Genomic DNA, 14711 nt, shown 5'->3' with positions numbered 1-14711 from the left:
TATTTGTAGTTTTAGTTTACACACTAAACTCATTTTTTGACAGCCTCATAATTCTTAGCGCAGTCTAGTGCCACTAAGACTAATATTTTAGTTTTCCGTTAGTTTTGGGGTTTTAGAACCCATTTAATTCAGTTTCCCAGATGTTTTTAGTATTTTATCTTTATTTTGTTTAAAAATATATACATTCAATTTGTGTTAACAATAACAATGGTTCCTAATGGTCCTTCACACCTAACCCTCTTGTGCTTTTCTCACTAGTCTGATTGGAGAATCCTAAATCAAGATCTGGTGTTGAGAGCACGTTCACGTGAAAGACAATGTGAAATGCTACACTCTAAAAAATGCTGGGTTAAATACAAGCCAGTGCTGGGTAACATATGGGCAAACCCAGCAATTGGATTGTTTTGGCCCAGCAGTTAGGTTAAATGTTTAACCCAGAATTCATGGTAGTAACCCAACTGCTGTGTTAAAAACAATCCAATTGCTGGGTTTGTCCATATTTTACCCAGCACTGTTTTTTTTTTAACCCAGCATTTTTTAGAGTGTACGGAGGCAAGGGACATTTTTACAATTGGCCAAGAGCCCAGCGTACGGTTTAGAATGTGTGGATGAGCGGCAATAAATTACGTGCGAATGTAGGGAGCGTTTTATCACTCGACATTTTCACCATTATTGTTTCAGAGAGAGGGTCTCTTTGTTCTTGTGTAGAGAGGGGATGTGTACTCATGTCTCTGATGCGCCTACAGAAGTGTCGGAAATAGTCTGGAAGCTGGATTTGATAAGCGGCTGAAATTCCACATCTCCCTCCTATTGGTTTCTTCTTTATGTGTGATTTCACAGCCCATTGAGCCGAGGGCTCTGGTATGTCCTGCTTCCAGAGTGGCTCATTTGGAATGGCGCTCATCTGCTCCCCGTCTGATACCCGGCCTGTTCCAAACTTTATGGATGTGAAATATAGGTGGTGTAGGACAGGGAGCCTCTCCTCTCCAGGTGTTTTGGGCGCAAGTTTCCAAACGAGAGGCAGGAATGTTACTGTGAGTTGTCTCCAGAGCTTTGATGTCTGAAAAACGGTGGGCTTTCTATGGGATTCTCTTTCCATTGGCCTCTCATGTTACCGTTGCGCTTCGGAGGGCCGCTGGCAGAATGGATTTATATGCCCCTTTTAAAAATGGGAACAACTTTTTCCCACTGTACATATCACTGTACAGATCTCTCATAAAGTGACTGTGCACATTTTAAAGGGATAGTTCACATACAAATGCTAATTCTGTCATCATATACTCACCCTCATGTCATTCCAAACTAGGACAAAAAATGCATTTGTAAAACCAAAAAAAAAGGAACATAAAAGCGCCATAAAAGTGGTCCATAAGAGGATCCAAATGCCTAAAACTATACTTAGCAAGTAACAAATCTTTCAGACTTGTTTAGTGAACTGGATCAAACAACTCACTTTAGAATCCATCCGAATATAAAGAGCTTGAGCTTTTAAAGCAGCAGACGAAATAACTGCAGTGTGTGCTTATAATAAACAGAACATTATCATACATTGATGTGGACGCTTTTATAGTTCCCATTATACTAATCATTCTTGGTGTAAACATGCCTTAAATGACAGAATTGTCATATTTTGGTGAACTATCCCTTTAAATGGCAATAAAGAGTTTCCCCTCCGTCTCTCCTCCTTAGCGGCTGTAATAATTGTTTAGTCTAGAATGAGAAGTGTCACAACCTCACCGCCGTGAGTCATCCATAAATTTGAATTCTTCCATTTAGCTCTGATCCTTTGGCATTAGGATTCTGACGAGAAAGCAGCTCTCGACTCTTTTGATGTCAACAGCCTGTAAAGTTTTGTAATAAATAAAACAAAGAGCAGGATTTGTGTTTCCATTCTCTCACCCGAGCTTTGAATGGCTCAGAAACCCATCTGTTGGACAGTCGGGAAAAAGCCCAATGGTATTGGAGGCTGAACCCGAGCGAAAGAGATTGTGGCTGTGTGTACACCTGCAGAGTGTTTGATTGCGTTTCAGATTGTGGGCCTGTTTATAGTGCTGCCAAAGACGCAGTGAGCGGTTCCTCGTCATCAGTGGTTAATGGAGGACTAAATGGGCTGTGTCTTCAGCCGCATGTCTCATAGAGATGAGGTGGCAGAGAAAACAAATGATGAAATGCCGATCAAAGGCCAGCAGGGGGCCAGGACTGATGCTCTTGGAGTGGACCGTGGATGAGCTTCGATGGGAAGCTGTGCCGGACGATGGGAAAAACCCACCGAACGACCAGATGAGAGCTTAAGCCTGGGCTTCATCTCTCCCCAGTAAAAACATGAGATGATCAGGTCTAATAGCATACATTGCTACGCCCATCTCACAAACTCTTGAACTGAATGTTCTCAGAATTATGACACTTATGTTTCATTGTGGTTGGCACAAATAGATTGAGCCATGGTGCTCATGTGGGAAATGCAAGTTCGAATCCTGTTCCATCAATAAAATAAGCCAAGTATTGCTCAGTTTGGGTCTCTAAATAAAACTTATTTCTCGAGTTTGGGCTCCATTTTATCCTACATGTAATGCAGTGTTATCTATGTTACATGTGGTACAATTTTAATACATATTGTGGCGAGTGGGGCGGGGCCGAGAGGCATGGGAATGAGGAGTGAGGCCAGGTGCAGTGATTGAAGATGAGCTGCACCTGCGCCCCACCGCCGGCATCGAGTCCCACGTAGGAGATGGAAGGATATAAAACTGGAGCGACTCTAGTGAAGGACGAGAGAGGACCAGGCCTGGGCCATTATTTTATGTTTGCTTTTTATTTTGTGCGCACCAGTCGTCCGTGAGGGGCTGGTGCGCTGTTTTGTGTTTATTTTTGAATTATTAAAGTGATTTTTGATTGTGCGCCGGTTCCCGCCTCTTCTTCCCGATGAGTATGGAGATCATATCGTTACACATATATTTAGTCTAGAAATCAAATAAACATATTTCAGTTTATATGTTTCCTATGTCAGGCTCTGCAGGGTTATAATGACATTTAATTAAAAGTGTACATTATATTTAGTCATTAGCAGATGCACAAATGAGGAACATTTAGCATACAACAGCCAACAATATTGAATTCTTTAGTAAATCAGAATCCAATAGTAAATAAGCAACTGCAGAAGTAGACTTCAATCTTAGTGAATCCCCCCCTCAGTGGCTTTACTACAGGGACTGACTGAATGTAGTTAATGCTTGCTTTCTACGCTCCATATCCATGAGTGATAGGCTGTCAGATGCTCTCTACTTCAGCTCGAAGCCTTCCGTGTTATCCTTGTTGGATGCCCCCCCTGTGAGAGCCAGGTCGATAGAGGTGCTTGGCCCTGTCGATCCATCACCCTCCTCTCTGTCCACAAATTAGCCTCAGCGGCATGGAGCTCATCTCTCGGGGAAAGAGCCACTGTTTAGCCAAGGCAGTGAAGGAAATGAAAATGCAATCAGGGAAACCATTAAAGCAGCTTAGAAAAATGAGTCCTCACTGTCCTTTGACAAAGTCCTCCGTTCGTCTTCCTCCGCCGCCTTTTTAGTCCGCACCAAGATATTTAGCTTTGACACATTCCACATTCCACCTTTTTTCCATTCGTTTGAATCCAACAGTGAGCTGATGAATGCGTCTTGGTTTATCGATTGAGCTTACTAATGTCTTCGCTGAGTGGTGGCATGTTATCTAAAACAAGGGGGAGTGATGTGTTGGTGTCACCTGGGGTCCCGGGACAGCGCTACTTCTGATCTGATGTTCTCAACGACAGAGATTGACCACTTCCGGGTTGGGGGCTAGAATAAACATATTTCAGCCCATCAGTGATTCGGCCGTCTCACTCGATCTCATTAGAAAAGGAATGTTGTAAGTGACTGTTTTTACAAAAGATAGTTGGATATTTATCTTTGAGCGCTCTGTATCGTGATGGGCGGCTGGGCCTTTATCACAAGTCTGTCTCCCCCGGTGTGATTCATGGTCTTGGTCTGGCAGTGCAAAAGCAGATGCTGCTTATTTACTCAGAGACTGTAATGGCACACACACACAACACCGGTAATTACCCTTTTGATTGCAATTTATTGGCCACAGGAGAGGATGAGTTATACGCTTTGTACCGTAGAGGCATCTGCATCCGAATCCATCAAACGTCCAAGCTTACGTGTACATCTCAAGCCTCATTTTTACCCGTAATGCATAGATGGCTTACGACGCGAGGCTACTTAAATCTACCGTAAATGCCATGGTGGATTTAGTTGTGAAGACGGTTTTTGATGGAATTTAGAGACATGTTTTGTTTTTGATTTATTAGGGCACTTTGAATTGATGTCTTGGGATGGTGTCGTTTTCATTCCCCCTCCATTCGTTTCCATAACATGCACATGTTCCCTGATGTAAATTAAACGCATATTGAAGTCAAATAGCAGAGTATTACGGATGCCTACGGATGATTTATTTGGCATTCAGGAAGCCATTTTGGTGCTCGCTCTTTCATTGCAGTCCTGAGAACTGTGAGTTTACCGGGGAAACTCAGAATGCCTTTAAATTATCGTCTGGAATATTGAACAATTTCCTGGCTGAATAATGTCCTCCTTATTGAGCCTTATACAAGCTTGTCATCAATCACCAAAACAAATTTAATTTAACCCTGATTTATTACCGCTCCAAACGCCTCTGGGAATTTACATGCATGCGCTGGTTAACAGACTACAGCCGTACAGTATGTTCCATTATAGATAAGAGTTTGTTTTCCAAAGATTTCCCAACTTGATAAGACATTCCACACATAAAAAGCTCTTAAATGGACGAATACAGCACTGGCCGTGATCAAAATGACTTCACTTTTCACCGTTCGCTGTGATTTGACTGTCATCCGTGCAGATGTGATGGCATAAACTCACTAACGTGGCTCGTTTCCTAACTAACTGCACTCATTTCCTGTGCTTTGGCCAGCTCAACTCCATTTTCACATTAGCACATGATGAACTATTCTTTTAAGATGTTAAGTCAGAGTCTGGGTTTTTGTCAAGATTCTGTAAGATGATTGGGTTTGTTTCAGGCCTGTCCTATTTATTGACTGTGAGGCTTTCCGACTGTTAGCAGGGAGCCTGAAAAGCAACCATTAATAAAAAACTTTAAAAATAAAATGTATAGACATCACTGTGGGGAAAAAAATACTTTTCTTTTTACAGAATAAATAGATAAATACCTATTTGTATACATTTATATATAAACACTACTGCTCAAAAGCTTTTTTAAGAAATTAATAATTTTATTCAGCAACAATGCATTAAATTGATTAAAAGTGACAGTAAAGACAGTAACTTTATATTAAGAGTGCTGAAAAAAATGTAGTGGTTTCCACAAAAATATTAAGGAAGACAAGAAAATTTGAATGATTTCCAAAGGATCATGTGACACTGAAGTAGGGCTGGGACAATGCGTCAAGGTCATCGATGACGTCAACGCAAAAAATACGTCAACGCAAAATATGCACATCGGTTTTTATTTCTCTAAAAAACGTTTGCAAAACGTTTACCTTATGTGCGCTGAATATACGCGATGGCCGGATCAACATTCTGTCCAACGTTATATAACCAATCCAGGGGTTTTTCTGCATTGATCTTTTTTTTTGGCGGCTCTCAGAGCCTTATTTAGAATAGAATGACTGCTGCGCCTTTTTATCTCCACGACAGGCTGCTGGCTCCCACTGTTAATTTTAATTAATTTTTTTGGAAAAGCACTCTCTGTATTAGCTTAAAGCCCTCAAGTTTACATTGGTTACTGTATTCTTTCAATTGCTCTAAACAAGTATTTTGGGTGACCTTTTTATTGAATGCTAGACATCAAGTTGTTGTTATTTTTATCTTAAAGAAGAACTTTTTTTTCAGTAAGCTAGGCCCTATGTGTTCAGTAAGCTTGTTTCAGTAAGCTATGTGTTTTCAAGGCTTCAAGGTTTTATTGAATGCTATCTCTATACAAGTGCAAAGTAATGCATTCTTAGTCAGTCTTTTATTTTGTAATTTTAAGAGCAATAAACATATATTGCAATGTTAAGGAATTCATGTTTTTTTCATTCAGATATGTAAATCAACATGTATAAATTGTTAGTAGTCAATTAATGGGGAGATAATCCAAATCGAATCGGTCTGAAAAAATTAATCGTCAGATTAATCGATGCATCGAAAAAATAATCACTAGATTAATCGTTTAAAAAATAATCGTTTATCCCAGCCCTACACTGAAGAGTGGGGCAGTGTCTGCTAAAAATTCAACTTTGCATCAATAAATTTAAATGTAAAATATATAAAAATAGAAAACAGTTATTTCAAATTGTAATATTATTTTACAATAATTTGTATTTATTTATGTGTTTTAAATTAATAAAAATATCTGGACACCTCTTGGTTATCAAACATTAGCCTACTAAACCATTCGCAGATGCTCCTTTAATATTTTACATTTAATTTAAAATTAAATCTAAGTAATATTAATAATATAAGTTATTAAAAGTAATATAATAAACAACATTATGTACAACCTTCATATAGTATAAGTTATGACTGATCTGAAATCAAATTATATTTTATACATAACACGTATCAAAGTCCGTTTTATCTGAGATGAAGACGCTCATGTATATACAACAGGGTGCCTGAGACAATTAGTTGGTGTTATTTGATCTAGCCAGATACTGATTAATCAGGGTGAGGAATGCGCACACATCTGTGCATGTGTGGTGTCCACGCCTCTCGTGAGTGGGCTGGGGTGCTGGGGGTTTGGGTTCAGAGGGAATAGGCTGTCAGCTGTGAGAAATATGTCATGGTTGTTGCGTCCCATGCAGCACATCTGGTGCTCATTGGCAGGATGCTGGATAGAGCATCAGCCCGGACAACCAGGTGGATCTGCCAATTCTCAACCCGCTTCTGTCACTGCGAGGGTCTCCCTGCACCCCTCCTCACAACACTCTCACTATTCTTGTTTTCTTTCGCTCTGAGTCCCTCTAGAGCCATGACTCTCGGTCGTAGTCATTTTATTTAGTCCTGCTGAAAGGGCTTCAGGGATTATGGCAGACATGTTTTATAAGACATCCTAACATCCGGTTGAAGAGAGCAGCATCTGCCTGTAACATCTGACTGCCAACTCACAGACAGTCTTGCAGGATACATTTCCTTTATATAAATGATGCATTTAAGGCCATTATGGCCTGTGTGCACTTAATATGGTTGGGTAAAATTATGTTTACTGCATGCAAAAAAGAATTGAAAGCTTCTTTTTTCATTCATTCATTTACCATTAAGGAATTTGGATTCACTTGGACACCCCATACATAGTCTCGACCTCAGACGTCACATCCACAGACTGTTGGCTAGGGTGTCTGATGCATATGGGACACAAAAGTGGAAACACTTGAGTGTCAAAGTTGTCATCGGATTGGTTGAATTCTACAGGATTTCTGTGACGTGTGTCACGTTCTTTAACGTTCCGCCTGGAAACAAAGATGCCGTGGCATTAAACCCCCTTACGAAAGAAGAAATCCATAGTGTTTACAACTGTGACGACGAGCGCTTATCAGAGTCAAGTAAACTCTGGATTTATGAAATATGTAGAGTTTGCGGCATAGAATCTTTAAAATATTGTGGAAACATTTCCACGCCGTCAGTCTGAAGGTCTGGCTATGTGAGACCACCCCACAGATTATGTTCAATGGAAGTGACAGGAAGAAAAAAAAATACTGAATTGTAATTCAAATGCTTTCTCACAACAGAAGAGTTTCTTTAGGGGCCGTTCATATTGCGTATTTTGCGCTCTGAAGTTCGTTATTTCAAATGATGATGCGCGGCAGGTGCACTCACAATGGAAGCGACGCCCACGCGGTACGACGTGCTCATTTCTTCCATCTTCATGGAGAGCGCAGGTCATGGTTGCTTAACAATGGCAGACGTTTCCGGAGCGCAAGTGCCCGATGGCTTTGGGGAAAAAAAGCGGAAAGCGGCGCACTTAGTGTTTTCCACATGTTTTTAGGCGCAACGTAAACGGCCCCTTAGTCTAACAGAACAAACCACTGGGACAAACGATTATATTAATAATATTGATTAATTGTTCTGATTTATATATTTACTGATGTGCTTTTCACTGTACTCTTTTAGGTTATAAGACATTTCCAGAATTATTATTAATATTAATTATTATCAACCCAAACTAAGACGATAAAAAAATACAAGTTAGAGTGATCTGTTATCAGAAGTGAATGTGTCCAAGTACTGTTCATTTCAGAAATATATATATATTTTTTAAAAAGAGATCATAATGATTACATTATATAGAAATTTTGGCAGTTGTGCTTGTTGATTCAAGTTGGCGTCATCTGGGGTCCACACTGTAGCTGGTGTAATCTCTAGTTACCTTGAGATTAGGGGTAGGAGGTAGGAGCAGAAAAGCAAATGGAAAAGAATAAACGTAGGTCTGTTTCATAAAATTGTCTGTGACTTTTATCAAATATAACTGGGAACAAGGGTATGAAATTTGTTATGTGAATGCGAGGCTAAAAAGATGTGTCTTTAATCTAGATTTAAACTGAGAGAGTGTGTTTGAGCCCGGACAATATTCCAGAGTGTAGGAGCAAGATGAGAAAATGTTTGCCCTCCTTTAGTGTATTTAGATATCCTAGGTATTACTAAAATTCCAGAGCTTTGTGATCTTAAAGAGAGTGATGAATTGTAAGGCATAATAAGAAAAGTTAAATATACAGGAGCTAAACCATTTAGTTCCTTATAGGTCAGAAGCAATAATTTGAAATCAGTATGGAACTTAATGGGTAAACCAGTGTAGGGATGATAAAATTATAATATGATCATGTTTTTTTTTTTTACTTGGTGGGAACTCTAGCAGCATTTTGGGCTAACTTTAGCTTGTTTATTGAAGATGCAGGTCAACCAACTAGTAGTGTAATACAGTAATCCAATCTAGAGGTTGTGAATGCGTCAACATTTCTGCATCAGATACAGATAACATACTCTGTAGCTTAGTGATGTTTTTGTTACATATAAAATATGATCTTCGAAAGATCAGTTGCTGTCTAATATAACACCCAGGTCTTTAACTGCAGATTATGACATAACAGTACTTCCATTTAGTTGCAAATTGTATTTTAATAGATTCTGTGTGCAGATTTTTGGTCCAAAAAGTAATATCTCCGTCTTGTCTGAATTTAATAGAAGAAAATTACTGGTCATCCAGTGTTTAATATCTTTTAACACATTCTGTCAACTTGGATAGTTTATAAATTTTATCTGGTCGTGATGAAATATATAATTGAGTATCATCAGCATAGCAGTGAAAACTAATTCCATGTTTTCAAATAATGTTGCCAAGTGGCAGCATGTATATTGAAAATAACAGAGTGCCTAACACAGATCCTTGTGTAACCCCATAATTTACTGATGTTAATTTGGATTTTTCACCATTTAAGTAGACAAAATGGCAATGGTCTACTAAGTACAATCTAATCCACTATAATGCCTGTCCCTCAATACCAGTGTAATTTTTTAGTATGTCATGGTCTATAGTGTCGAAAACAGCACTAAGATGAATTAAAACTAGTATTGAGACACATCCTTGGTCAGAATCTAGATGTCATTTGTAATTTACAGTGTTTGTGCTATTATGAGGTCTGAATCCTGGCTGAATTTTTTATAGATACATATATAGTATAGTATAGTACAACCGAAGTGACACTAATTTTACTAATATTTTAGACACAGTTGGAATATTTTAAATGGTCTGTAATTTACCAATTCATTTGATTCTAGTTTTCTTAATGAAAGGCATAATAAATGGCAGCTTAAAAAGTTTTGAAATATGACTTAGTAATAGAGACAAATTAATAGTATTGACAATAGGCTCTTCTGCTATAGGTAAAAACTCTTTCAATAATTTAGTGGGAATAAGATCTAGTAAACATTGTTTGTTTAGATGTAATGATTAGTTTATTTAGTTCTTCTTGTCCTATAGTTGTAAAGCACTGTAATTGTTCTTTAGGATCAATAACAGAGGCTGGATCATAAAACACAGTCAAAGATTGAACATTTATAAATTTATTTATAATTGTTTTGATTTTCTCGGTGAATAAATTGATAAAATACATGTTGAACTAAAATGAAAATGAAAAAGGAAAATAAAAATATAAGCCAATTAAAAATATGCTAGTTACTGTAATAGAGAAAAAAACTGGCATACTTATACTGTACTTATGGACAAACTTTGTGGTGTTGTCCACAAAGTCTATTCTCTGCTGTTCTTCCTGTGTTCTTAGCAAAACATAATATCAGTTACACCTGAGTTATGAGACATTATGTCAGCACACTGTGTCCGCACACTTGATTTATTGCTAATTCTTTGCATATCGGCCCGTAACGTGGCCAACTGGCAACGTAAATCCCACTCACTGGCTGGAGGAAATGCAAGCCTGAAAACGTTGACCTAATAACATTAGATAAACGTTAGATAAACAGAGAGCTGGAAGGAGCCAAACAAAACAGAGGGAGCAGAAAGCGTCCTGTCAGTCTCGGGTTTCTGATAGTAAGTGTTATTTAAAAAGCAGCTGATGTGGGTTATGTGGTCTCACTCAAAGCCATCTGTTTCCTTACCTCACACAGGCTGCTCTTAGTGCCTTGAAACAGCTGTCAGAACAAGGACTGGACCCTGTGGATGGACCAATCAAGGTAGAAAATGGATCATGTGACATGTATGTACATACAGAGCCGTAAGTATGCCACACCAGCCTCGTACAACATCTGCATTAAAAAAAAAAGATCACATATGTAAATGACTGCCAACCAGAAGAAATACGTTATGTTTTGATGACGTTATATAAATGACAAAAGTGCTCAGAGGCAATCTGGGTAGCCATTACCTTTTATATAAACTGTTAGGAGATTCTCAAGATGAAATGGACATGATTTATTCTTTTTTCCATTTAAATATTTACAGATCATCATGTTAGCGGCCTTGAAATGCTTCCCATGTGTTGTTCCAAGCGGAGTTAGCTTAATTTAAGCCAATATATGGGCCTGATTCTTGCATAAACCAGAATGAATTCAATGTTTTGAATGCTGTCCTGAAATATCTGATGTAACGTCAGCCCATTACAGAAATAAACAAGAGTTTATTTAAAAACAACTGCCACAGTGCGAGTATACAGTGCTGGTTTAATGATTGATTGATTGAGATCATTGTTAAAAGTTATGGGGGCGTTAATGGGGTGGGGGACACAAAAATGTATCGGCTTTGCTCATGAATATTAATTTTGTGATTTGCCTGTCCTAAATGATTTGCATAAGGAAAGACGATATGCGTCTGTCCACATGACCACTTATAAAGTAGTCATTTTATGTAACCGGCTACAGTGTTTTTGTTTTTTTTTCTGCACTGTAGCCGAACAAAACAAAACTTTAAGGTACCCCCTATGATGCTATTTCGAATATTGCCTTTCATGCAGTGTGTATGTAATATATATGCAATATATGTATGTAAATGTAAAAAGCCAAAAGTGCATGATAAATAAAGTTCTTGTGTCCCAAAAAGAAAGAAACAATTCTGACCAGCCTGAACGAGTCATCAGTACACGTCACTGGGTAACACATTTGCATAATACCCGGCTGTATTCTACATTGGCCAGCCGCGAACAACTTAACCCGCGCTGTACACTATAGCTTGTTCATGTCAAGAAGACGTTGTGTCCTACACTGTAAAAGTACATTTGTTTTATTTTCACTTCCAAAAGATGAGGCTGCAAAAAATCAGTGGATAAAATTCATTTTTTCCCACTGTACCACAGAAATATAACCCCAGCCTTTGAAACTGATGGCATTTGAACTGACATGCACACCAAACATCTCCATAACCTTGTAATGAGAATGGAATCTGTTGTAAGTGAAAAAAGAAGTATTTACCACGACAATAAAAGCTCTATGGTTTCACGTTTGAAAAGCGTATTGGACTGTTGTTAAATAAGTAGCACGTCGCAGTTAACTACAGCCTGTTGGAATGTATGAGCCATTCAAGATGTCTTCCAACTTCCTGTTTCAGTTGAAAACATGTCAACAAAGAAAGGAGAACTACTTATCACAAAAATAACTACTCATTCTATGCTTTAAAGGATTAGTTCACTTCCAATTTTAACCTTTAAATGTCACTGTCTGAAACCTGTTAGCTCATTTTACTTAATGACTAAGAGAGACACACAAAATGAAACCCACACAATATGAATTGTTTCCCCAATCTCTCCGCCCGCAGCGGAAACCCTCACGCCACTCCACTCCACGTCTTTGCATGATCTTTATCCTCCTGTAATCAGAGGGGTTGCTGTGGGAATGATGAATCTCTGTCATATCCGTGATGAACACAGGACTGGAGAATGAAAAATGAGAGTGGAAATGATAGACACGCCAGAACGGAATTCTCACCAACCCGTTCAAGAATATTTTCATAGTAGGTGTGGCGTAGGAAAAGGTTAAAGAAATGTTTATTTACAGTGGCTTCGGCTTCTCAGGCATGAGCTAGAGCAGAACAAAGAGGAGAAACTACCCAGTTCAACAGCCCAATATGGGTCACAATGAACGGGGCTGATGGGAAGAAAATACTTCAGTAAAAAATTATTGGTTGCACTTTATTTTACAGTACGTGTACTTACAGTGCATTTATCTAAGAACGTTCTGGTAATACAAGGTAACTGCATGGGGTAGGGTTAGGTTTAGGGTTAGTACTTAGTTATTACATAGTTATTACATAGTTATTGTTATTACTATAATAAGTATATAGTATGTACATGAGGAACAGGACTGTAAAATAAAGTGCTAAATTATTCACTGCATTACTTTATATTAGGTACATATACATTACCATTCAAAAGGTTATTTGATCGAAAACAGTGATATGGTAAAATATTATTAACGGTTTTGTATATTAAAATGTAATTTATTCCTTCAGAAATTATTTTAATATGCTGATTTGGTACTCAAGAAACATATTATTATTATTAGTATCAGTGTCGAAAACAGTTGTGCTGATATTTTTGTGGAAACTGTGATACGTTTGATTTCAGGATTCTTTGATGAATAAAAAAAGCTTTTTATTTCTTTAAAAAAAAAATTATAAATACTTACCCCCAACTTTTGAACTGTAGTGTTCATGATTAAATATGAATTTATAATATAATTTTATAAATAATGAGCCAAAAACTTATTCTTAATGCATTTTTTGTTTTCATTTATTAACCATAATTAATAAGAAATAAATTATTATTATTTATTTTTTTATTAGAGGTGTTATGTATAGTTCTGTATTTTTATATTTTATTTGTGTGTTATTTACTATTTTATGTTTGTGTTGTTATTACTTTATTATTAAATCGAATGCAGTGGTGGTCGATCGTTTTCATCCTCCTTTGTACTTTGTCTGTCTTGCAGACAAGTGAAACGTCTAGCCGAGAGGACGGACAGCAAACCGACTAACTCAGGCACCACTGCTCAGGACTGCAAGGATTCAAAGGCCGTCGTCTAGGAGCTGAACCCACCCCCCGAAAGCCCCCACGACCGCCGCTGCATCCTTCTACACGTGTCAACATGCAATATGGTGGATGTGTCCCATACAAAATGACAAAAAAAATGCATTCTTTGAGTCTATGTGAAGACAACACTATCTTAACACATTTATTTACTCTAGAGTTAACTAAAAAGAACAAGTAAGTGAACTTAAAAAATAAAATAAAATAGATAAAAATGTAATGCATGGTAATGTTTAAAAAATCAAGGGAAATTTCCCCATTTGATAGATGTTTGAATATTATTTTCACCTTGCCTCCAAGTGATATGGATTTAAACAGGCTTATGTCATGCCATTAGTATATATAAAAAATAAACATTATTGGGGAAATCAAAGTTGTGTATCTTATTTGGGGGGTTATTAATTATTATTTCCTTTTCTCTTTAATCTATGAATAATAATGCTTGAGTATTTAAAGATTAACCGATGCCAGTGCTGTGAAGTCGTAGTTGTTGTCTTCATATATAGTCACCCAGCTTACCGTGTATGCTGACATAAAGCATTCATCTATCTATATGGATGTATATGACTTGTAGAATATCATATGCAGAGGAAAAGAAAAAAACATATACTACGAGTGTAAACCAATGGATAAAACTGATGCTAGAGGTCAACAGCACAGGATCACCTATGATACAGCTGATCCGTAGTATCCAGTTGAACAAACAACCCTATGGCCTTCTATAAAGCTCCATTAAAATTAGCATTTTGTTAAAGATTCTTGACAGAAACACAAGAGGCCCTGAATAGTGATCTACAGCTACGCCTCTTTTGCGAAGTCCTGTTTGATGATTGTTTTCTTCTCCCTTCAGTTTTGTCCAGCACATCTACACCTATGTTGTGTGTTGTATTGACTCGATACATCAACTGAGTGCTTTTAAGGACTGCATTCTGTAGAAAAGAGAGGCTGTGATCAATAGAGACAGGCCGTCTTTTCAAAACGGTCGGGTCGTAAAACAATTATCTGAAGCTGGTAAACTGCTGGAAAAGCGTTTTTCTCTTGCTTGAAGATATACGGTGTAATAACAGACATGTCCGTTTCTTAAAATGCAGTAAAATCACATCAGTTCATGTCGAAACTGTTGGCGTCTGTGCTCTTC

At 37.8% G+C, this 14711-nt stretch overlaps 1 protein-coding gene across 4 annotated transcripts in view; it reads left to right on the top strand.

Annotated features, from left to right (window-relative positions):
• The window catches only part of LOC113066086 (double-stranded RNA-binding protein Staufen homolog 2), a 131371-nt gene extending 116681 nt beyond the window's left edge, over nucleotides 1-14690 (top strand). Inside the window, exons 14-15 of one of the 4 annotated variants that reach the window (XM_026237713.1) lie at nucleotides 10665-10771; nucleotides 13476-14690. In XM_026237713.1, coding sequence (XP_026093498.1) covers nucleotides 10665-10771; nucleotides 13476-13569 — 201 coding nt within the window. In that variant the 3' untranslated portion in view covers nucleotides 13570-14690. Of the gene's footprint in view, nucleotides 1-10664; nucleotides 10772-10998; nucleotides 11605-13475 lie in introns of those variants that run through there. The other 3 variants (XM_026237712.1, XM_026237710.1, XM_026237711.1) reach the window with 3 other exon arrangements.
• Nucleotides 14691-14711: the final 21 nt, after the last annotated feature.

This window comes from Carassius auratus, chromosome 49 (genome assembly GCF_003368295.1).
Source record: "Carassius auratus strain Wakin chromosome 49, ASM336829v1, whole genome shotgun sequence".
In the NCBI taxonomy this organism is placed as follows: domain Eukaryota; kingdom Metazoa; phylum Chordata; class Actinopteri; order Cypriniformes; family Cyprinidae; genus Carassius; species Carassius auratus.
The sequence above is the reverse complement of the archived record's forward strand: the minus strand, read 5'-3'. Positions and strand labels throughout refer to the sequence as shown.